This window comes from Gopherus evgoodei, chromosome 18, assembly GCF_007399415.2.
Source record: "Gopherus evgoodei ecotype Sinaloan lineage chromosome 18, rGopEvg1_v1.p, whole genome shotgun sequence".
In the NCBI taxonomy this organism is placed as follows: Eukaryota; Metazoa; Chordata; order Testudines; family Testudinidae; genus Gopherus; species Gopherus evgoodei.
The window spans coordinates 19,082,583-19,107,317 of NC_044339.1; the positions used below are offsets into that span (position 1 = coordinate 19,082,583).

At 44.8% G+C, this 24,735-nt stretch overlaps 1 protein-coding gene across 8 annotated transcripts in view; it reads right to left on the minus strand.

Moving 5' to 3' along the window:
- MEGF6 (multiple EGF like domains 6) overlaps positions 1-24,735 on the minus strand; it is a 236,829-nt gene that overhangs the window by 38,519 nt on the left and 173,575 nt on the right. For 6 of the 8 annotated variants that reach the window (XM_030537922.1, XM_030537925.1, XM_030537923.1 and 3 more), the window contains exons 8-20: positions 21,788-21,913; positions 19,514-19,636; positions 18,585-18,707; positions 15,795-15,932; positions 15,573-15,698; positions 12,641-12,763; positions 11,360-11,482; positions 9,756-9,929; positions 8,843-8,974; positions 6,416-6,544; positions 3,597-3,725; positions 2,454-2,588; positions 1,944-2,078 (exon numbers count right to left, since the gene is read on the minus strand). In XM_030537922.1, the coding sequence (XP_030393782.1) occupies positions 1,944-2,078; positions 2,454-2,588; positions 3,597-3,725; positions 6,416-6,544; positions 8,843-8,974; positions 9,756-9,929; positions 11,360-11,482; positions 12,641-12,763; positions 15,573-15,698; positions 15,795-15,932; positions 18,585-18,707; positions 19,514-19,636; positions 21,788-21,913 (1,716 nt within the window). The remainder of the gene's footprint in view (positions 1-1,943; positions 2,079-2,453; positions 2,589-3,596; positions 3,726-6,415; positions 6,545-8,842; positions 8,975-9,755; positions 9,930-11,359; positions 11,483-12,640; positions 12,764-15,572; positions 15,699-15,794; positions 15,933-18,584; positions 18,708-19,513; positions 19,637-21,787; positions 21,914-24,735) is intronic. The other 2 variants (XM_030537928.1, XM_030537930.1) reach the window with 1 other exon arrangement.

Here is a 24,735-nt window from a genome sequence, read left to right on the forward strand (position 1 = left end):
TTTCCTTCCGGTTTTTTTCCCAAAACCTCACTCCTCAGGCAGGGAGCAGCAGCTCCACTCGCTGGATGTCCGTAGGGCTCTCGCGTTCTACATAGAGAGGACTAAGCCCTTCCGAAAATCCCCCCAACTTTTCGTGGCGGTAGCAGATCGTATGAAAGGTCTTCCTATCTCCTCCCAGAGGATATCCTCTTGGGTTACGTCCTGTATCAGGACTTGTTATGACTTGGCCCATGTCCCTACGGGCCGTGTGACTGCGCATTCTACCAGGGCGCAGGCGTCGTCGCTGGCTTTCCTAGCCCGTGTGCCCATCCAGGAAATCTGTCGGGCAGCGACCTGGTCATCGGTCCACACCTTTGCTTCCCACTACGCCCTGGTCCAGCAGTCGAGGGAGGATGCGGCCTTCGGAACTGCAGTGCTCCGGGCCGCGACTTCTCACTCCGACCCCACCGCCTAGGTATGGCTTGGGAGTCACCTAACTGGAATGGATGTGAGCAATCACTCGAAGAAGAAAAGACGGTTACTCACCTTTGTAACTGTTGTTCTTCGAGATGTGTTGCTCACATCCATTCCACACCCGCCCTCCTTCCCCACTGTCGGAGTAGCCGGCAAGAAGGAACTGAGGAGCGGGCGGGCCGGCAGGGGTATATATAGAGCGCCATGGCGGCGCCACTCTAGGGGGCGACCTGCCGGCCCACTGGAGTTGCTAGGGTAAAAAAGTTTCCGACGAACATGCACGCGCGGCGCGCACACCTAACTGGAATGGATGTGAGCAACACATCTCGAAGAACAACAGTTACAAAGGTGAGTAACCGTCTTTTCTTGCTGTCCCTTCTTCTGGCTTCGCTACTATAGGCAGCAGCTGGCACAGGGCACTGCAGGCACCTGGAAAGATATTTGGCCTAACAAAGACAAGTGTGCAAGAAGGTGGCATGCATGTATTGGAAGTTGAGACACAGAAGAATTTTGTCCCAATTCATTTGTAAAGTTCACAAGTCCTTCAGTGAACCTGAGAGAAGATAAATCAGGGTTCACCCTTGGAGAACTAACAGACAAACAATAGCCACGGTACCGCGCCTAGTCACTGAACAGCCATATAGAGGGCAACATTTTCAAAGGGACTAGCAATTGCGGATGCCTAATTTGAAATATCTGCAAGAAGCCAAATCAGTGTCCCACATTGGGAATCCAAACCCAGAGGTACCCAAAGACACCAGTAGTGGCTTTTGAGAATTTAGGCCAGAAGCCACGCATGAATGGCTTTAGTAATGCTTCATTTCAAAGAAGAGCCTGCCTAGAAATAAACCATTCACACCAACCCCTGTATGGAGTCTGTGTCTTTTATTTCTCTAATAAGCGTTTTACAATGGAATATGCCACCCTCAATGTGAAGCGCTGTAAATGTATCAATGTATTAAAACTGGCGTTTAAAATAATTTGGCACTATTTGGAAGCCAGTTATATTGTACTTCCAATGAGACTCAGGCTTCCAGGTCACGTAGGCACTTTCAAAAAAATCTGCCCTGTATCTACAGAGTGCTTAGAAATTGTTACATGTGTCATTAACACCTCTATAACCTTTGAGACAAGTAACCTCTAGAACAATAGACTAGAGAGGTACATATATTGACCCCTAGCACTGCAGTCATGCTATAGCAAGAAGAATCAGCCTTGCAAAGCATAAAATATCTGGACTCCACCTGCCCAGTTATTCTCTCTCTCTGTTTTTAGAGCATGTTGGTTGCTGCAGTACCTTGGAAATTTCCTCCTTTGCCCCCTGTTGTTTTGATACACTCTAACAAGCTGAATGGTGGTGTTCAGCCACCATCAGAGGAACCTGCCAGTGAAGCTCACTGAGCTTTTGAAAAGCGGAATATGGTACATGCACAATCTGTGCCAGCGCAACACTTGCCCTTCTGCAGCCCAGTTCCACATGCGGTTTTTACCTTGGTCGCAGTTCTCCCCATGGTAACCTTCAGGACACTCTTTCTGACACTCTCCGCTCATGTGGTCACAGGAAACTCCCAGGGGGCAACTACATTTGTTCTTGCAGCCACCACCGTAATAGCCAGAGTCACACTCTGTAAATGACAGTCATTGAAAAGAAAGAGCATTCAGGATTAACAGATAGACCTAGGAAGAACATGCAGCCCAAACTGAGTATCGGGGATTCAAGGTATCTGCAGTGGAACTTTAATAGACCCCTCACTGATCTAACATATCTCACCTAGCTGGATTGCAGACACAAGTTCAGGGAGTTTCCACTGGCATCCAACGTGTGAGGAACTAGACACCCTAACTTAGCTGACCAAGGTTGAAGATTGGGCTTGCTCCTGTTCTAATTAACAGGCTGTCCTTGGGGAGAGTCTTAGCAGTTCTTTGTTTTCCCAACAAAATTAATGAGCGGGGGGGGGGGGAGGGTGGAAGGAAAGTCTAGGGAAAAACTAACCACTCACTTGTCTGACACCTTTTGCCATGATAACCAGGTTTGCATGTGCAGGAGCCGTCCTTCTTGTCACACTCTTGGGTATTCTGCTGCACACACAGGCATTCTTCAGAGCAGCCGGGCCCATAGGTCCACTTCGGGCAGGCTAGATGTGGTGGGAAAGCATCATTACGTGCTTTGGGAAGCCAAACAGCAGAGGACAAGAAGAGCATCGTTATCACCCTCCAAAGACCCTGCCCAAAGGGAACTCTTAGAAAGATTGGTCTGGTGGTAATGTAACAGTGTTAGAAGGGGTTCATCTGGGCTCTGAAAAGGTTAATGTGGGCCTGAGAGGCTAACAAACTCACCTGGCTGCACCTGAAGGGTGGGAACCAGGCCTAACTGAACATGAAGTCTAGCTGGGTCATGACTATAAAGAAAGGAAGACCAGATTAGAAGGGGGCTGCAGGTAGAGAAGGAGAGAATGTTTCAGTCCGTTGTTGGCTGTAGAGAGTGGAGAGACTGGCAGGGTCAAGGAGGAGGTCCAGGGGGATAGCTGGCCTGGGGCATTCTCCCGGGAGTACAGAAGTCTGGTAGGATACCAAGAGAGACAAGGAGCAGCCATCGGGGTGGAGCAAGCTGCAGCGGTGAGCCCTGATAAAAGAGCAGGATCTGGACTTCCGAGGAGAGAGCCCTAGGAGGCACTCAACTGAGGAACAGAAAGGGATGAAAGGTCAAGCCCGAGGAGGGCAGAAGTTGGGTTTGTTTGTTGTACTTTTAGTTAGGGATTTTGTTGCGGGATTCAGAGGAGAGCCCTGCTAGTTCCAGCCCCGCGAAAAGGTGACGCTAGAGAGGTGGTGGGGAGATGGCCTGAAAAAGAGAGAGGAAGAAGTCCAGGCAGGCAGCTGCAAGGAGTCTGCATGAGGCCCCTGATAAGAGGATAAGGATAACCGAAAGCCCTGAGAGAGGGACATGAGCACCATGGGACCCAGAGAGGGGGTAAGAACACGGAATGGGTGGGGACTAAAACGTGAACCTGGCTGGAAGGCCAAGTCATGAGAAGGAGCATGACCATCGGCAGTGGGACGGTAAGAGGAAAGCTACCTATGCCACACCCAGCCACAAGGGGGCACACCAGCAGTCAGCCAACCCTTCTACGGCTGGCCAGACTCACCTAAATGGCAGTATCGTCCATAAAGTCCAGGGTCACACAAACAGGCCCCGTAAATTCGATGGCACCGACCTCTGTTGGCACAGTTGCATTTCTTCCTGCACTGTTTCCCAAAGAATCCTTTAGGGCAGCCTAGAAAGAGGAAAATGTACTCTGGTAAGAACACCTAGCACAGGAGTGCCACCTCAGTCAGTGGGGGCTTACAACAGAACTTGGCAAGAACACCTCATTGCAAAAGCACTGCCTGTATATGCTAAGAAATTATCACAGTCCTACAACAGGGCATCTGGATGTGAAAGAAGTAATGGATCATTTTGTCACCAAGAATAATGTTTGCCTCCCTGCAAGGTCAGATATCAAATCATATTCTTCTGGGCATTATGCAATGGCTGCGGGGATCAGAAAGGATTTGCATCTCTCACCTTATGCACCTAACCTAATAAACAGCCCTGTACATTATGGAGTGTTGGGCGCTCTCTCAAGGAATCAGCAAATACCACAGATGGGATACTGGACTTGATGGAGAGTGATCTGATCTAGTGTGACACATCCTGTGTTACAGAACGATGATAAGCCCGTACTACAGACAGACCTCTACAGACAATTAGAAAACACCAAATTACCATTGACAGCTGGTTGCAAAGGCTCCCAAAGTGCTCTGCAACCAGAAATGCACAGAAGCCCTGAAATGCAGCCACATCCAGGGCACCAGATAGGAAGTACCAGGTTAGGAACAAAGGCCAGTGGGAAACAAATGCCCTGCTATTTCTGATGACCTCCTAGATCAGACAGGACCTCACCCAGCAAATCACATGGTACTTCCTCCCTCTATGCATCCAAGATACTCCCCAGGGCACCCATCACCACTGTTTCCACATTGGAAGGACAAAGGGCTGAATCAATCTTGCTGGCAGCCAAACATGCAGTTCCAGGAAGTCTAGCTTTTTCAGCTCTGACACTTAGACCACTAAGCCACCCCCTGGGAAAAATTACGATCATATTTGAACCGTTAAAGGAATAAAACAGTTGCCAGGTTTTTTGTAATGCTGAAGAATTTAATATTAGAAGCATGAGCCAAATACACTGCATCAGCAGAACGTGCCAACCAGCAGAGGTACAGGTTGCACAAGCCTTCTCCCATCTGATAACAACATCAGACAGTTTAGGAAGAAGGAAGGCTATCTGGCCCAATTCACCAGCTCTTTATTGTTCATCTTAACCCCACCTTCCTGCTTTTTCACTGTACCCCTCAACTGCCTCCTTCCTAAGGAAAAAAAGTCTGGGTGTCTCTTGAACTCATATATACTCTGCTTCAATTGTCTTCTCCAGCAATGGATTCCCTCTGCTCGTAACCACTTTCATGAAGTCATTTTGATGGAATTTCTTACTGACTCCCTGATTTCATGTTTTTAGATTGTATCTCCATGATTTTAACCCTTCGGGTGAGAAGTAAATCAATATCTACACTAGCTTAACTGATCCCTTTTGTGCAGGAAGATGGGAAGCGACTATTCTCAAATATCTTCAGTGTCTACTTCTACTTCAGTGACAACTTTCCACAGCACTTCTATTTCTTATGACATGGTACCACTGAACTTTCCCCAAGACAATCATCTGCCTAGGAGTCAGTGACCATTACTGCTCCCTGCGTCTCAAGAAGGACATTACTGATCTGCTAAACTCAGGCTGCCAGGAGCTTGGTGCAGGAATTAGGGAATGACCTAGAACACAGATTCATGTCAAGTGTATTCTTCAATTATCCTTTTCAGATAGGAAAAAAAGACTTTTTAAATGCAAGACTATGTGAACCAGCAAGTGAGATGGAATCTAGGGATGTGTCAGAGTCTCACACAAAGTGATGTTCCAAGCAAAGGGTTAAAAGATGCCAGGTGCCCTTAAAATACAGGTGTCAGGCAACAGATTAAGGAATATAAACTGAACAATAGAGCACTTCCCGTGTAAAGTGCTTCTAAGTTGTAACAGAAGCACAAATGGACTGTGAACACCTGGCATCGTACCTGGCTATGATCTCCATTTATCACTAGGGCAAACTCTCCACTATAAGGTATCAGTTCAAATAGCATATGAACTACACTGTTAGCTCTGGGAATGGAGCTTGTAACTAGTTAAGAAATATTGTTTTCCTCTTGCTTTGTCCCCAATTTCATTAAAACACATTCTACAGTAAAAAGAGGAGAGCAAGACAATTGGGAAGGTACAACCCCCAGCACCTTGTGCAAGAATTCAGGACTCAGAATAGCAGAGAGACTGCACCTATCCTATGCACATGTCCCTCTGTCCTTCCTCCACATGTGTTGTACTGATATAATTCTTTCCCTTTTCCAATACTTCATAAACACTAACTAATCATCATAACCCACTGGTGAGGGCAATCAGAGTATCACTGTGCCCATTTTACAAACAGGGAAGCTGAGGTGGAGAGGTTAAATGACTTGCATAAGGTCACTGAAAGAGTCAGGGTCAGAGCTGAGATTGAGGCTTGGAAGTTCCTGGTCCCCAGTCCTGTGCTGACGCTTTCTGCTCTCCCCACCCCAGCTCCCACCCTGCTTAATCTGTGCATGGAACATTACCCACAATGATGTGCGTGGCACAGGGAATGCGGCCAGACTGTGCCCTCAGTTACAGACCGAGGAGCACAGGGTGGCCCAGCATTTCTATCAGCCTGCTGTCTAACTTCTTAGAATGAAAAAGACTTTCTGCACAGAAGCGGCCTCCCCACCATCATGTCACTGGGCCAAGGGGAGCGAAAAAGGGAAGTCTCATTACTGCATGAAGCAGGAGATTGGGAAGCTTGACCATACCATCCTCACACAGTTCTCCACTGACCCCAGGCGGGCAGCGGCACTTCCCAGTCACTGGATCACACGTGCCTCCATTCTTACAGTGGCAGGTGAAGCTGCAGTTCCTCCCAAAGGTGCCTTCGGGACAGGCTGTGAGGGGACAGAGAGACAGAGGTCAGAAAGCTGATTTTACTGTCACAGCTATTTGTTCATTTCTATTGCCCTAGAGCAGTGGTTCTCAAACTTTTTTTTTCTGCGGACCACTTGAAAATCGCTGAGGGTCTCAGTGGACCACTTAATGATTTTTCCAAATGTTGTTTGTACCACTAGCTAACTATTGTAAAGAGATTTGGATAAAGGCGCTATATCAAAAAAAAAACCCTTACTAATAAACATTTTTTGTTCTACAAATAAAAACACACAACTCATATTTGAATATCAGTTGTCTTACCTTTCTAATGCAATGAATGTGCCCTCTCTCACCCGTCGCTGGGACTGGGAAGGAGTGGGGGGTCTCCCTGGCAGCCACATCCCTAGAACTGGGGAAAGTTGTCTCTTTCTCTGGCCACCGCAGCTCTGCAGCTCCCAAATTCCCCCCACCCCCTCTTCTCACCCCACTACTCCCTCCCGCCTACCCCCTATTCCCCCCAAGGCCATCACCTCACCTTACATGGGCGTCTTCTCCAGGGTCCAGGCACCTAATTAGCGCAACATGCACCATGCCTGCTCGGCTCCATTAATTAGGTGGGTGGCCCTTGTGTGTGGCCGCCCAGGCACGCACCTTAGAGGGAAGTATCCGCAGACCACTGGTGGTCCATGGACCACAGTTTGAGAACCACTGCCCTAGACTGACAGATTAATTACAGTAAGATTAGACACTCAGCCCAAAGGCTTTCCAGCAAACTCAGTGAGACCTTTACCTGCATGACTTGCAACAAACAAGTCCTGACATCACAGTAATTCACACAGTGAAGCTGAGAAAGGGACATGGGGATGTATGAAACTAATACAGGGCAGTGGGGCTATTCTCTTGCCTGTTCTGCACCTCTCTACTCCAATGCATCCCAGTGCTGGTGCAGGGCCATAGGAAAGTCAGAGGATGACCAGATAAGATGTGCTCTCAACTGGTGCTTCTGGTCTATGGTGCCAGCTAATATTCAATCTTTTGACTAAGGCCTCCATGTAGACTATGTTCCTTTTTCCTGCTTGCATTTGGCCTGTTATCCTATGTATTGCATTTGTCGGAATTAGACTGTAAACTCTTCAGGATTGGGATCTTGCCTTCTATAGCTCTGTATGCATCGTTAGTGATGGTAGCAATAAGAATGAGCCAAAACATCAACAGATAAAAACTCAGAGTATAGAAATTTAGAGAAAGTTGAACAGAATTCGGAGATATGGTTCAGTTTAGATACTTATTCAAGCCTCTGAAGTTTTCTTCTCCTCTTTCCTACAACAACCTCACCTGTCATTGCACCCTACACTATGGAAAACACCTGGAAAACAAACTTTCTCAGCTTTGCGTTTATTTGCTGAAAGGTACATGCCAAAATACTTTTTTAGAAAATAAATCCTGAAATCCAGATGTCAATGTCATTACCATTTTAGGCAATATATGTATTCATTTGTATGTACTCTCTTCTGAAATACTCAGTTAATTTTTCCTAAAATTACTTAATTAAAAAATAGATTTGCCTCAGGATCACGGAGTTCTATTAATATTTACCAGCATGAACCCAGCCAGGAGGCAGGGAAGTGATCCTTTCCCTTTCAACTCATTGCAAATACAGTTCCAGATATTTAAAAAGAAAAATAAGGATGCCAGAAAGTACTGGTTGGATAAGCCAGATTTTGGGGTTTAAATTCAAATTGAAATTGCAAATATCAGCTAACAGCAGTCCCTTCTCTGAAATGGGCATCAAATGCCAATAATGTTTAAACTGAAAGAGGCCCACGGGGAAAATATTCCTTCATTTAAACTGCCAACAGCTCTGAAGCCAGAAGTTCAGTTGGAAGGAGGAATTAGGACGACTCCCATTAGTGCCTTAAATAGTTTCTTAGTCTTAAAGAATGTAATATGTCTAATTCACTGCCGATAGGTTTATGTGCACAGTCTGAGAGCTAAGCTCAGCTCCAACACCAAATACATACATTTGCGGGTTTGAACTACAGATTGATACCCTCTGGGATCTATATGGTAACGAGAGGTAGAGAACTTTATTAGGGATTTTGTCTAGTGACTACAACCGTGCTGTGCCAACACAAACATGGCAAATGCTGACAATGGCTAAAGAAAAGCTGGGGTTGTTAGCGCTGTTTAGAGCAGCTGGGGAGTTGTGCTCACCTCACTCTTCTTTTTGACTGGCCTTTGGAAGGAACACAAAAACTATACAACCACTCTGCCCTTTGCTTACCCCTCTCCCCCTGCCGTTCTCCAACTTAACTCACTCTGATTGCATATGACTCCACTCCAGCCCTCCGGACAGTCACAGCCAGTCTGGTCCTCATTGCATGTTCCTCCATTTCTGCAATCATCACATGTCAGGCTGCAGTCATGACCAAAGGTGTCCTCCAAGCAGACTGGAAGAAAAAGAAGCTGCGGATGAGTGGGCTTTCCAAAAGCTCCTTCATCGAGCTGAAGGGTTCAGCTGGGCAGCCAAACCCACACCACTTAGGAATCTCCAGCAAATGCACCAGTACCATGTAGAGCAGTGGCAGTGGAGTGGAGTATCTGGGACATGTGGGGAATGCATAACAGAGTCTGGAAATGGTCTGCCCCTTTGACGTTCATGTCACAAGCAGCAAAACCCTAGAATGGTTGGGGTGACATCTTGGCTCTGTTGAAATCAATGACAAGACTCCCATTGACTTAAATGGAGCCAGGATTTCACACTTGGTGTTTAATGAGAGGTAAAATATGAATCCAAACTCACAAGTGAAGAAAGGGTGTGTGAAGGTATTTTCTCTGTTTGGCAGCAAACTAGTACTCCAAGACAAGATATTGGTTTTAAATAGGTTAACACCTTAAGAGACAAATTGAGAGCCTTGGTTTACAACCGTGAATGCTCAAGTTTGCATAATGCAGCTGATGGTGTCTATAAAATGGAGGGGCACCACTTTTCCATCTGCATGCCACTACTTGCACGCAGCAACTGTAGCTGGGTGCTCAGCTACCCAACTTGCATGTGCTGAATGGCTGACAGCTCACCCAATCTGTGCAGTAATGCAGGCTTTGTACATGACAAACACTGTGGATGGACTGAGTTGCATGTGCAAATTGGGACATGTAAGTTCACTCCAAATGTATTGCTACTAAAGACACCAGAGAATTTTCCACATGCCCCTGCTACAAAATGCCTACCAAATTTTTCCGAAAGTGTGTGCTCTCCTCTTGCTTCCACCTCTTCCTCCTCCTCCTCCTCCTCCTCCTCCTCATCAAAGAGCTGGGTGAACTCATCATGCAGGATGGCAACGTGAGGAATAGGGCGTATGACGGGGCGTTGACCGTCAAGGGCCTCCATGGGGTCATCCAGAGCTGGGAAAATGCATGGGGAAAGAGAAAACGTTTCCACCCAAATCATCAATCCAACGTGGAGAGATTTAAAGAGGAGTGAAATGAGAGAGGAACAAGAGATTAGCAAAGAGTACAAAAATATGAAATAATAAGAAGGAAAAGAGAACAAGATCTGACAGAGTCATTGGTTCTGTACTGATTTAGTGTTTTATGGAGTCTACTCCCGTGACCTACACAACTGTCCCTGGCCACTTTGGGGACTGTGATTCATTCTCTGTCTCTTTCCTTCCCCCACATTCTTTTATTTCTTTCAGTCTAGAATTTTATACCATTCCCATCATGTGAGCATCTGAGTATCTCCAAAAAAATCTATGTGAAAGGCTTATATTTTGTATTTACAGAGAGATCAGATTTTCCAGGAGTCTGTTCTGTCACACAGCCTCGGTCCTCTTATCTTGTTTGTCATTTTAGTTTTTATAACCTAAATACGACAGAGCTACCTTGACATATGCAGTACAAATACTCCTTTCAGAAGCTAAAGTGAAAATTGGTTAAAATTTAAAAAGAGAGCACGTTAAGAGTTTGTTCACCCGGTTCCTGACCTTTCCTGGATTCTCCACAGCGCTTCAGCAGCTCCCATGAACTGCATCACCATAATTCATCAGAACCACCCCCCCGCAGCCTATAATAGTCTTAATGGAAGACGTATGCCTAATTCCCCTAGGCTGTTTGGAAATCTCAACCCCGCCAGGAGGAAAGTCTCTGTGAAAGCAGGGGAATAGTTCTGTCTGTGTTGTTGTAGGCTGCAGAGGTATTCCATTCGCTTATGATAATACAGTTCATAGTAGCAGTTTGTGTCAATAATGGAGCTGTGAAGAAGCCAGCAAAGGTTCAGAAAGGGTTTAATAAATCGCAGCTCTGCCACCCAGCATACTTTCAAAGAAGCCTTGAGCATTTAGACTCAAGTCTTCCTTTTTTAAAAAAAAAATGGATGGGACAAATAGTTCAGTGGTTTCAGCATTGGCCTGCAAACCCAAGGTTCTGAGTTCAATCCTTGAGGGGGCCACTTAGGGATCTGGGGCAAAATCAGTACGTTGTCCTGCTAGTGAAGGCAGGGGGCTGGACTCAAAGACTTTTCAGGGTCCCTTCCAGTTCTGTGAGATAGGTATATCTCCACATATTATTATTTTATTTTATGTACATCGACCCCCCTCCAGACTGCTTTAAGGAATCTCAGATCTGACCTCTCTGCAGTGAAAAATGATTGGATTATACACAAAAGTTGCACAAGGAAACGATACCAAGTGAAAACCCTGTAAGGGAAGGAAAAGGGTATATATATGAAACCATTGTTTTCACTTGGTATTGTTTCCTGTTGAAGATTTAATACATAAATATCTTCAACAGAAAATCTCTCTCTCTCTCACACACACACACAAAATGTTTCTTACGAATACAGCTCCTCCGGTCTTCATCCAGTTTGTATCCAATCCAGCAGCTGCACTGGAAGTACCCCACCAGGTTCTGGCATGTGTGCTCACACTCACCGTTATTTGAGGAGCACTCATCCACATCTAAAAATATACATGGGACTATATCTACATATGCAGATAAGAGAAGTGTCCAGTATAGGTCAGAGATGCCAAGGCATACATAGAATTCAGAGACTGACAGCAAGTATTACTGTTCCTGCCCAACTTTCTAAAATTAAATCCATTTTGTGCTGAGGGACGTTGCAGGGCTGATAGAAGTCTTCAGGCTCCAGAACTGTTTTCACCACATCACAGAATGGATTAGAATCACTTCTCCTTCTCATTTGAGGTATTTATTTATCCTACCAATATCTATGGATAAACAGATCATCTCATTTTCTGTCCTGTTCAGCCATGCAAACTTACCAACATTTCTTTTACATTGAACAAAGATCACATAAGCAAGTGAACCACAGATATTTGAAAATAAGTTTCCCCAGTTTTAAGAATCAGCCTACATATGCTGTGCCAGTTGGATCAATTTAATCTTCCAGCTAATAACATCAAATGGGGCTGGATATCTATGCTAGTGACAAAACAGATCATCATCTGGGAATGGAAACCCAAAATCCCTCCCATTTACTGTATTCTGACTGGCTAAATGAGCTACTCAGAACTGATGGAAAAACTGACATTCACTGGGAGAAATAATTGGAAGAAATGGCCAGCTGTTTGGGGCCATACGGAAGAATTTCATGTTATCTCACTTCAGAGCTTGCATTAGTCACTATCTCCCTAGCTATAGATTTGCAGATACATTGGCATTTGCCTGGGCCACCCCAAGGCTAAAATTATTAGGAATACTGGTCTGTTACATGCGATACAAAATGACATTTCTATGACGCGTTAGAAGAGATGGGACCAAACCAACTCTCCAACTTTGGGAAATTCTGGGTTGGATCCAAACTGTGCTCTTTAGCTGCTACTATATTGCAGCTAATCTCTGTCTTGCTTGTGTGTTTCTTTGCTCCTTTTCCCCTACTAAAAGCCTATGAGAAATCAACAAAAATAAGCCTTTAAATCTGACTTAACATTTATCATAAGTTCCATGTAATTGTAAAACCAAGCATAACAGGACTAGTTGAAGGATCAAGACAGCCAGGCCTGTAGCTGTCATAACACAATACTGTAACGCAGAGGAGCTGAGCCAAGGTCTTTCCTCTTTCACCCACAGCAGTCCAGCTAGGCATTGCAGCTTACCATCACACCCACAACCGTCCGTGTTGAGCCTGTATCCAGCATAGCAAATACATTCGTAGCCACCAGGATAATTGTAACAATCCTGCTGACAGCAATGAGAACGAGCATCACACTCATCGATATCTAAAGATGGAAAACAAAGCGCATCAGCTAGCACAAATCTGAGAGTTTCTGCTTTGCAGAACGCTGACACATGCATCCGTCCAGGCCTTTCCATTTCTAATTTGTCTGATGAGCTTCCTTCTCTGGCCTGGGATTTTGTTTAAAGGTAAAGTGCAGAAGTTACAGAAAAAAGGTCTGCATCCTAAAATCAGTAATAGAAACTATATGTCATTTTAGAAATCAGCAATAAATATGTTTTAAAACATAATATCTGCACATCATTTTCCCTTCCTTTCGCAACAGCTGACAACTTCATACCTACTAAAATAAAGGAGGCACTGCTGTCTTAGGTGCAACAGCATGAGCTGCTGTGGGCCACACAGGGAAATCTGAACCCTGGATCCAGCAGATAAGGATGAGAAAGTGAGTCAACATTTCTTCTAGAGATGTAACTATCCAGCTGGATTATTTGTTGCAAATCTCCACGAACTTCATGTTACTCACATAGGTCCCTAAATAGTGTAGGATTTTTTTTAAAAAAGCATTGGTGTTTACCTTCCAAGACAAGTTGTGAATCTGACTGTACTTGGACAGTGACTCAATATCCATCATTGTAAGTAAACTAGGGAAGGAGTGGGGTCTAGTGGTCAAGTACAAGGGACAGGGAGTGAAAACTGCTCAGTTCTAGTGCCAGCTCTGTCACTGACTCACTGTGACCTTGAGCAAGTTTGTTAGAGCATGATTTTCAGAAGTGATAAGCACCTGCGGCTCTGTATAAAGTAAAATGTCAGGTCCTTAATCCCTATGGAACTCAGTTTACCCATCTGTGAAATGGGCTGAATACCTACATATTTCCTAGGGGTTTCCCCAGTAAAGGGCTTTGCTACCTCCAGATGAAAGCTGGGAATGCAGATTATTATTTTGTTATTAAAACTTGCCAGGGAAGAACCAATACTACTCAGGCCTATATCAAACAACTTGGGGGAGGCATTTATGATCCTGCTTTGCAAAGCCAAGTTTAACTGCCACTTTACCTCTCTTTTATCTTGCACTGGAATGGAATCAGTCATAAGTTATTTCCCTATCATCTGTCACTACCCTGTATTCTTCCGTTTTTGCAGATAGTAGATAACCTTCTTCCATTATCCCATACATTCCTGCATTGTTCAGGGCACACAGTACCATACGTATCATTGATTTGACAGAATACATATAGGGTTTCTTAACCTCTCTCTGAAATCCCCTGAAGGATCTAGGCATTGACCCAGCCAAGCTCATATTCACCATACCCAGCTGAGATACATCCAAGGTTATCTAAGTTTAAACACTGGATTCAGCCCCACAGGAAATACCTGTTTAAATTTACTGACACAGGAAATGCCTGGCTACTGAGCATTACAATACACTTCTACTAGGTTAATGGTCAAGCGGCACATGGAACTACATAGTCTGAAGTGAAATGCACACATCAAAATTATGGCGTTTATGTACAGAGCGCTCAAGCCGCATTTCCTTCTTACGCAGTGTGAATACATCCATTCTACACCCAGATGGAACTGAGTGATAGATTCCTGGTTGGTGGCTGGTTCGTCTCACCCACTGATACAGTCAGTTGTTCCAGTAGTGTTGCCACTGAAGCAGGAGGAGAGAGGCTACATATCCTAGTCCATCCCCTCCAGGGCCAGGCTTAGGGGTACCCGAAAGAAGTCACAAGGGAACACCAAGAAGGAAAGTGCATCCCCAGCCACAGGCGAATTTCTTCGTTGCTCACAAAAAAGGAATGAATCTTCTGTGTCCTTCAGCAGGAAATGCTTTCCATGGAGCACTACTAGTTTAGAGTAAGCAGGGACTCAGCCACCCATAGGTGCTTCTCTCAGCCACATAGCCCAGTGGGTCTAAAGCATTTTCACATGGCGGAGCACTCCTTAAAAATCAAGAGCCTTTTGTGAGCACGTCCCCACCCGCAATCCTGATCCTTCACCTTTCCTGCAACAACCACTATAGTGCTAGGGTAGAGAGAACGGCAGCATTCAGAAAATGTAAAAGAATTGATACAAAAATAGCTTCCCATTAATGTGACGGGTGCAGCTGCTTGAGTAAAGCCCTACATTGTATGGGAGCTGTTTACGTCCCCTCCCTTGGTGGAGAACATATTAATATTAGATCTACCTCTGCTGCCTGCAGCCCTCGTTGCTCAGATCACTTCAGGTTACTCTGCTTTTTAGTTCTACCCTCCATGATGTTTGCTGTCTCATCCACAACTTGGATTGCAACTGAATTTACAGAGATGCCCAACAAAGACAGATACACCAGAACTATGCACAGGACAAAGTGCTTGGATTTGTTTGGCCAGAAAAGCCTCAGGAGATTATAACAGCAACACATTACAGCTATAGCTTGAAGTTGGAGGTGCTTCACCATCGGAACAGAAGCATCTCCATGGACCACAATGTGAAATGAGTGCATCAGTAAGAGGCCTAACAGCTGAGAAGACCACTACCGTCCACTACCACTAGAGGCGCTGTACTCTGTATAGTACTTAAGGAGGACTGGCCGTTCAGATTTGAACTGGCTGAAGAGTCTAGATATTTATAATCCCTCCTTGCAAATAAATAATAAAAAGAATTTAAAAAAAACAACTAGATTATCAAGTCCATTGTCCTGAAAGAGCAGGGCACAGACCTCAGATTCAGGCAGTATCAGAGACGAACAGGAATGGGTGGTTACATTGTGGAAGAGACAGTATTCCGTATTTTACTAAAGTGCTCTTCACTGATCTAAGGTGTTTTGTCTACTATCAATATTTCAGGGCTTTAATATAAATGCATACGGTGTCCTGAGGAAGGCACCATCCCTCTTTGCACAGAAGGGAATCTTATTCGTAGCTCAGTAGCACAGCCTTTCCCCAATTCAGAGTTGTCTAAACCACAGCAGGACCATATGGACACGCCAGCCCCTGTGGAGCACAATGAAGTACCCTGAGTTCTAATGGAACAATGCATCACTCAGCACACAACGGAGCCATCTCCGCAGGGCAGACTGCTTCCCTTACCAATGCAGGTTTTCTGGTCCTCATCAAGCTGGTAGCCAAAATTACAGGAGCAGACAGGGCCAGAGCTGGTGTGACGGCATAGATGGGAACAGCCACCATTGCTGGCCTCACAGCTATTCACAATCTCCATCTCTATCCCTGGAAAGCAAACAAACATACTGTATGGCTATCTATCAAGCATCTTGTAACATTTACACAGGATTTTTCCAGGGGATCATGGCCGAGCCCTCTCTGCTGTACCTGGATTTACAGAGCCACATTCTGGTAGGCACCCAGCATTTGGGATAACAGACTCCCAGAACAAGCAGGCTTTGCTGCATGCACATATTACGGCTGTCTATGCACAGCCCTCAGGAATAAGAAGATTAGGAACAATGTGCAGGAGAGAGGGGCTGGGGGTAGCTGTAGTATGTAGAGGCCACTGCTAGGAGAGGAAATGATGCACAAATAGATCACAGGCAGTTCACAGCTCCTGATCCCAGGCTATGCCCATAATATCCCTGCACAAATCCTGCCCTGGACAAACTGTGAGGCAGCCTCCCTACAACCTTCCAAACGGCCTTGAAAAAAGGCAGACAAAGCCCAATGCTTACTCCTGCTGTTGACTTCGGACACGCTCCAGTGCATGCTGCCGGCCAGAATCTGGTGCATCACCTTGCTGCAGGTTCTGCACAGAGATTTAATGACAGCTAGAAACTGGAGCAGCAGCAGCACAGAGCTAATTACAGAAATATTCAGATTCTGATAGCTGGGAGAGTTGGAGACACTCCTTGTAATGCTGGAAGAAACATGAGTAGCAAACAGATACATGAGTTTTTGCCAAATGATATAAAAAAAGGTTTTTAATTGAGCTGATTTATGGCCAAAATGAAACTTATTAATTACATATTTTAAAATCAGGCTAGCTAATTAAAAGCTTTGCAAACACAAAGGAATGCGTCCCCAGAGAAGATTTTGGCTCGGTTCCATATATCGCTTCAAAAGAACAATTTTGATACTTCCATCACAAAATGACGTGATGTTTTTCTTCAGCACTTGTCAAATCCTGGGATGGGAGCATGGAAAGCCATGAATGCTGCCCCTGCATCTCTCCTGGCATCGGGCAGGGAGCCATGCCCGTGGGTAGAGGGAGGGTTTGTCTTGCACTCAGATCTCAGAACAAAATGAAGAACGTTTTATTCTTTTCCCTTTGCTGCCATTGTCAGAGCAGTGAGGGGGTTATGAAAGGCAGACCTGCTTCGAAAAAAATGTTAACAATGTAGCCATTGCGGACAATTGAAGGAGATTAACACCACAAACAGCACTAAATTGGGCCCCTTGCTGTCAGCCTTAGTAGAGAAGCCAAAGCCTCAAAGAGCTGCAGAGACTGAATCAATCTCTCTCCTCTAGCAGTGGTCATTTCAGAACAGGGCTGACGCATGCCAGCAGGAGGCAGTGTGTGTGGGTGAAGCTTGCACTGCTGCTGCCAACAGATGTACTAATTCAGTCTGCAGAGCGGGCAGTCTGGCATCTTCTACCAGTAATATTTACAAATGAGTACCAATGTGAATAAGAAAGCAGCTAGGCATTGAGAGTGGTCCAGATCTTTCAAGTCACCTGTGTGCCAATTAGCAGCAGAAGCCATGGGAAGACTAGATTCTTTGCTGGGACATTCACAATGCTAAGAGAAATTAACTGGGCAGATCCACTGCTCCCAGACTCGCATTTACTTTTCTCATCTGATACTCCATAAACCTACCTGCTTTAATTTCTTATCCCCATCCAAGAAAGGGAAGGAACATTGCTAATTTAATACAAAACTACTGTTCTAAGGGAAATATCTTTATATGATCTGCCTGTGAGCTGCAAGGAACCATACTACTGAGGAAAAACCAGTGTTATTTTAATAGATAAATGGGGTACAGCATCAGTCCAGCTCTGCACGTCACTCTCAGACCCCATCAGTCAGATTCCTACTCTTGTAAAGACATTTTTAAAGTCAATATCTAGATCACATGTATGTGCAGTAGCAGCAGGAATGATGGGTTGAAGGATGGATCTCATATCATGTTGTTTCTTATAAGAACCGATAAGCCTGAGGGAACACTACTACCCCTCAGTCCAGTGTACTGCATAGCTGACTGGCAGGGTAAGGCAGAGAACAGCTAGGGTAAGCAAGAACACAGGTAGTGACAAACCCCAACATTAATGCATTTACTAGGGGATTAATAACAACAAGGACATCTATGGTGGTTCTTTATCACATCAGTAATGGACAGTAGAGCTTTACATGCCAGTGACTTCTCTTTGGCCAATTAGCTATCCCTGCTGGTCTTCATTAGCCTGATAAAGAATTTATGTGCTTCATCATTTCATAACTCGAATGTCTCTTTTCTCCCTAGGAGGGAATCGATGGGGACACATGAGATCAAGTTTTGCCTCAGTTACAATTCTGCAATTTCACCAGCTTCAACTTGGGGAGGACAGAGAACAGAGGAGTTTGGTCCACAGTGTATTAATAGCTGTTTAAAAACAATCAAAACCACTGCAGGCAGTTTCATGATACCTTCAAAGACCCGGCACAGCTCTTGTCCTGGTGGGAGAATAAGCAGCCCCATAAACTTCCCTTGAAAGATGCCACTGAAAATGCCTAGGACTCATTGTATCAGCTCACATAGAACAACAACGGACAAAGGTTTGTCAAGGATTACCTCACTGTTTACTTTCCTTCCCTCCCCACCCCTCAAAACCAAGCTCTCTCCCCTCATTGTCTGTGGGTTAGTGAGCCTGGCCAAGACGGTCAATACTTACTGTAGCACTGCTTGCCATCTTCCCCCAGTTCATACCCAGGATTGCAAGTGCATTTAAAGGAGCCACGGGTGTTGAGACAGCTGTGTGCACACACGGCCAGCCCAGTAGCACATTCATCTATGTCTGCAAGAGAAAGACGGGCAATTACCAAAACCAAGCAGAGCAGCTCTGGCAGTGGAATGACCTCCAGAAGGAGCACAGCTCCCTGCCTTTCAGTGTCTTCAAGAGAAGGATGGTTTGCAGGGCTCCTTTCTGAACTGCACACAGCAGACTGGTCTCTTGTCCCTCCTGATAGATAAAATCTGGAAATAGTTGCATGATGGAGTTAACTGGAACTTCAGTAGAATGGAGAGGTGTGGGGGGGTGGGGATATGGCAAACATCCATTGCTGAATCGGTTGCCACATGTCTTGTGCACAGCTAGGAAATGCATATGATTGACTTTGTACTGCACTACTGCATTTCTGGAAGCAGAGATCACTGGCGCAAAAGCCTACGTTGGTGGGAATAGTGGGCTGTACCTTCTTCTTTTCCAAAACCTCTGCCACAGACTCAAACCAGAGACCAAGCATTTCATTTTTGGTGTTTCTGACTTTTTTTTTTCCCCTGGTGATTCCTTACATTTCACTGCACCTCCCCACACACTGGTGTCAGGACCATAAGCAGAGATACAGCAAACAGAAGGGCTGGAATCAGGAACTATTTATCTGTTCACAGGAGGCTTCCAGCCCCGTTGCTAGATCAGTGAAGTACGGCTGCTGGCCAGATTTCAACTAATCACAGGAAATCTTGGACGCTTTTCTGAGCTGAACCTCTGGAAAAGCATAAGGCTCATTTGTTACTGTGTTAGACATTGACATTAACAATATCTCACAGAGCAAGACAAGGGTTGTGTCTCTCTCTGTGCAAGCTGTATTGTGGGTACTGTACCTTCGCAGGCCTTGCTGTCAGCTGCCAGTCTGTAGCCAGGGTGGCACTCACAGTGCACTGCTCCATGGTGATTTTGGCACTGGTGCATGCAGCCTCCATTCCTATTGGCACACGGGTTCCTCACTACAGGGACAGAGCAGGGGCAAGTAAACAACATTTCAAACAGATCCTCTCTCTTGCTGGCATTAACCTAGTGGAAGAATAAGGTGCCGAGTGTTCCTGGATATCCAGGAGAGACTGTCGTTCATTTAATACAATCCATCAATACAAGAGAGACGCTCCATTCCTGAGAGAAAAGCTCCTCATTTGCAGAAAGAACTGCTCTGGACTTGGCCCAAAACACAGAGTGAACCCTGAACTCTTTTGGGGAGTCACCGGAGATGCATTTACCAAGCAGTTCCCGGCAGTGCATGCCTATCCCACAGGCTCTGTGTGCAAACTGTCGGATCTGTCAAACTGTCACAGCATCAACTGCCCCACAAGATCCCAAAGTACTTTACAAAGTTTGTAATCTCTACCTACATCAAAGTCACTTCCCTGATAAAGTGCAGCAAGGGAGGCAGCATAGCCTTAAATCTGTCGTGGGGCAGAAGGAAAGTGCAGGGGTTTCTGTTCCACTGACATATTGCTGCTCCTTCACTTCCTCAGGAGAGTATGTCCCCATACAATTTCATTTGGGTTGGCCAGGCTCCTTTCTGCTCTTCCTCAGCTTCCAAAACAATTCCCAGAAGATTCTGATAGCGTTCTTTGATAGGATAACGAGCCTTGTGGATAAGGGAGAAGCGGTGGATGTGATATACCTAGACTTTAGTAAGGCATTTGATATGGTCTCGCATGATATTCTTATAGATAAACTAGGAAAGTACAATTTAGATGGGGCTACTATAAGGTGGGTGCATAACTGGCTGGATAACCATACTCAGAGAGTAGTTGTTAATGGCTCCCAATCCTGCTGGAAAGGTATAACAAGTGGGGTTCCGCAGGGGTCTGTTTTGGGACCGGTTCTGTTCGATATCTTCATCAACGATTTAGATGTTGGCATAGAAAGTACGCTTATTAAGTTCGCGGACGATACCAAACTGGGAGGGATTGCAACTGCTTTGGAGGACAGGGTCAAAATTCAAAACGATCTGGACAAATTGGAGAAATGGTCTGAGGTAAACAGGATGAAGTTCAATAAAGATAAATGCAAAGTGCTCCACCTAGGAAGGAACAATCAGTTTCACACATACAGAATGGGAAGAGACTGTCTAGGAAGGAGTATGGCAGAAAGAGATCTAGGGGTCATACTGGATCACAAGCTTAATATGAGTCAACAGTGTGATACTGTTGCAAAAAAAGCAAACATGATTCTGGGATGCATTAACAGGTGTGTTGTAAACAAGACACGAGAAGTCATTCTTCCGCTTTACTGTGCGCTGGTTAGGCCTCAACTGGAGTATTGTGTCCAGTTCTGGGCACTGCATTTCAAGAAAGATGTGGAGAAATTGGAGAAGGTCCAGAGAAGAGCAACGAGAATGATTAAAGGTCTCGAGAACGTGACCTATGAAGGAAGGCTGAAGGAATTGGGTTCGTTTAGTTTGGAAAAGAGAAGACCGAGAGGAGACATGATAGCAGTTTTCAGGTATCTAAAAGGGTGTCATCAGGAGGAGGGAGAAAACTTGTTCACCTTAGCCTCCAATGATAGAACAAGAAGCAATGGGCTTAAACTGCAGCAAGGGAGATTTAGGTTGGACATTAGGAAAAAGTTCCTAACTGTCAGGGTAGTTAAACATTGGAATAGATTGCCTAGGGAAGTTGTGGAATCTCCATCTCTGGAGATATTTAAGAGTAAGTTAGATAAATGTCTATTAGGGATGGTCTAGACAGTATTTGGTCCTGCCATGAGGGCAGGGGACTGGACTCGATGACCTCTCGAGGTCCCTTCCAGTCCTAGAGTCTATGAGTCCAAGGCAATATAATAAGCAGAACTGGCACCAGTTTTACTACGGTGCAACATCTCAATCTGATCTGCTCCACATCTAAGCATGCAGTTGTGGCATCCCCCTGGTGTGTGTTCAGTTAGCTAGTCTCTAAATCATTATTAACCATTTTACATCTGGTTCCTCTCTAGGAATGTGAGTGGGAACATGGGAATAACAATGTGGAACTCCTGCAGCACTGGACTTCCTTTTAAATAAATCTAGCTGCGGTTACAACCTGGGAAAGCAAAGACAAATGAGAAGGAGGGCCTCTGAATTCTCAATTCAGTCCACGTGCTCAGAGCAGACTCACAGACACAGTGCTTGCCATCCTCCTTCAGGTGGTAATTGTACCGGCACTGGCACTGATGCTGTGTTAGGGTCAGCTGCACGCAATCGTGTTCACATCCACCATTGCTGACGGCACAGGTGTTCACAGCTAGGATAGCAAAGGGTGAAAATGATTAGAGCAGACTGACAAACAGTATGCAAGTGTCTGCTTTGTGAAAGCCAGGGCAAAACACAGGCACCAATATGCAGATTTACGACTACTGCAGGAATCAGACTGGCTAATAAGAATTCCAAACTCTGGAGCATATTCAGTCCTGGCCTAAGTGGAGGCAGTTCCTGGCGAATATTTAAGCTGTGCTATATAAACACCAATTGTTTTTGTCATAAGCATCTATTCTGTATTCAATACACAAGATACATGCTACAATATTGTGCTATGAAGATACTCTGGGCAGTACACCCAGACCCAGGGCACTGTTCTTCAATGATGAGAGCAACTCTATTCAGCAGCGTGAGTCAGCATCTTTAAAACACTGTTTACTAGAAATAAAGATTTCCCAGTACAGCTCCCAGCTGCTCCTCAGGGAAAGGAACACAGGCCAGAACATTTCTGGCTTGGATTGCATAATCTAAAGCTAAATTCAGAAAGCTACATGGGAGGGAAGTTAACAACAAGCATGTTTGCTTTATAAACGCTAATCCCTCCCTAGCAGGTGGCAGTGTCAGAGGGCAGGGACTGGGGACTGCTTGTTTATAACTGAAACTCTTACAATTGTGCCCAAAGACACTGACTACAGGTTCAATAGCCCAGCTAGTTCAAGTCAATAATTACTGCTTACAGTGAATGACCATCTACGGCATGTTCAAATGCTTCCTCGTGACAAAATGATATAGAAAATTAACTTTCTGGACTAGACACACAAAAAAGACACTCTGATTACACAAAATGAGGCCATGAAGTTATGTCACAGACTGCTGGAAACACTTGGGGATATATGTTCTAAGCCACACCTGCAGCTTGCACATAAATCCTGCATCCTAACCTCTCATTTGCTGCTTTGAAAATGTGACCTCTACACAAAAGTTAGCAGACTCGTTTATCCATTTCAACTTGAAACTTGTGTTATAACTGTCAAAGCCACTTAGCTGTCTTCTTGTTAACACAGAGATGTAGAGAGTTTAGAGAGAGATGCTGACAGGGAGTACCACCTAGTGGTTAGCACAGGAGACTGGGAATCTGGATTCTTGAGTTTTGTTCTTGGCCATGCCATTACGTTTCTGTGTCGCCTTGAGCAGGTCACTCCAATTCTCTGTGCCAAGGAACAAAACAAACTCGTCCTTATGACCTGGGATAGCAGGTTGCCTCCATGAGGTTCCTGAATTAGCCTTCTCCCCACTATGATAAATTATCGCCAGAGAATAACATAAGAACATAATCATGGCCATATTTGTCAGACCAATGGTCCCATACAGATCCTTGGGTGACTCTGCTAGTTACCTCTCTCCACTATGACCATTTATTCCTACTCTTTGTTTCCTAACTTTTAACCAGTTACTGATCCATGAGAGAACCTTGCCTCTTATCCCATGACTGCTTACTTTGCTTAAGAGTCTTTGGTGAGGGACCTTGTCAAAGGCTTTCTGAAAGTCCAACTACACTATATCCACTGGATCACCCTTGTCCACACATATGCTGATCCCCTCCCCCAAAAAAAATTCTAATAGATTGGTGAGGCATGATTTTCCTCCACAAAAGCTGAGTTGACTCTTTCCCAACATATTGTGTTCATCTACATGTCTGATCATTCTGTCCTTTATTATATTTTCAACCAATTTGCTTGATACTGAAATTAGGCTTACTTCTGGAACCTTCAGGATCACTTCAGGAACCTCCAGTCCTCTGGTACAGAGGCTAATTTAAGTGTTAGGTTATATAGCAGTTCTGCAATTTCATAACTGAGTTCCTTCAGAACTCATGGTGAATACCATCTGGCCTGGTGACTTATTACTATTTAATTTATTGATTTGTTCCAAACCCTCCTCTACTGACACCTCAATTAGGGACAGTCCCTCAGATTTGTCACCTAAAAAGACAGACTGAGGTGTGGGAATCTTCCTCACATCCTGTGCAGTGAACAATAATGCAAAGAATTCATTTAGTTTCTGCACAACGGCCTTGACTTCCCTAGTGCTCCTTTAGTACGTCAATCACCCAAAAGCCCCACTGTTTGGCAGGCTTCCTGCTTCTGATGTGCTTAAAAAAAATTGCTGTTAGTTTTTGTCTTTTGCTAGTTGTTCTTCAAATTATTTTTTGGCCTGCCTCATTATACTTTTGCCCTTGACTTGTCAAAGTTTCTATTTTACTCAGTAGGATTTTACATCCAATTTTTAAAAGGATGTCTTTTTTGTCTCTGTCTCTTTTAGTCTATTGTTTAGCCATGGTGGCAATTTTTTGGTTCTCTTATTGTTTATTTTTAGTTGGGGGTATACATTTACTTTAGCCTCTATTATGGTGTTTTTAAAAAGTTTTCATGCAGCTTGCAGGCATCTCACTTTTGTAACTGTTCTTTTTAATTTCTCTTTAACTAGCTTCCACATTTTTATGTAGTTCCCCTTTTTGATGCTAAATGCTACTATAGTGGGTTTCTTTAGCACTTCCTCCCCTCCCAAAGGGCATTAAATGTAATTACATTATGGTCACTATTATTGAGCAGTTCAGCTATATTTACCTTTTGGACCAGACCCTGTGCGCCACTTAGGACAAAATCAAGAATTGCTTCTACCCTCTTGGGTTCCAGCTGCTGCAAGAAGCAGTCATTAATGGTGTCTAAAAATTTTATCTCTGCATCTCATCCTGAGGTGATGTACCCAGTCAACATGGAGAGAGTTGAAATCCCCCTTTACTATTGGGTTTTCTGTTGTTGTGGCCTCTCAATTCTCCCTGAGTATTTCACAATCACAGTCAACATC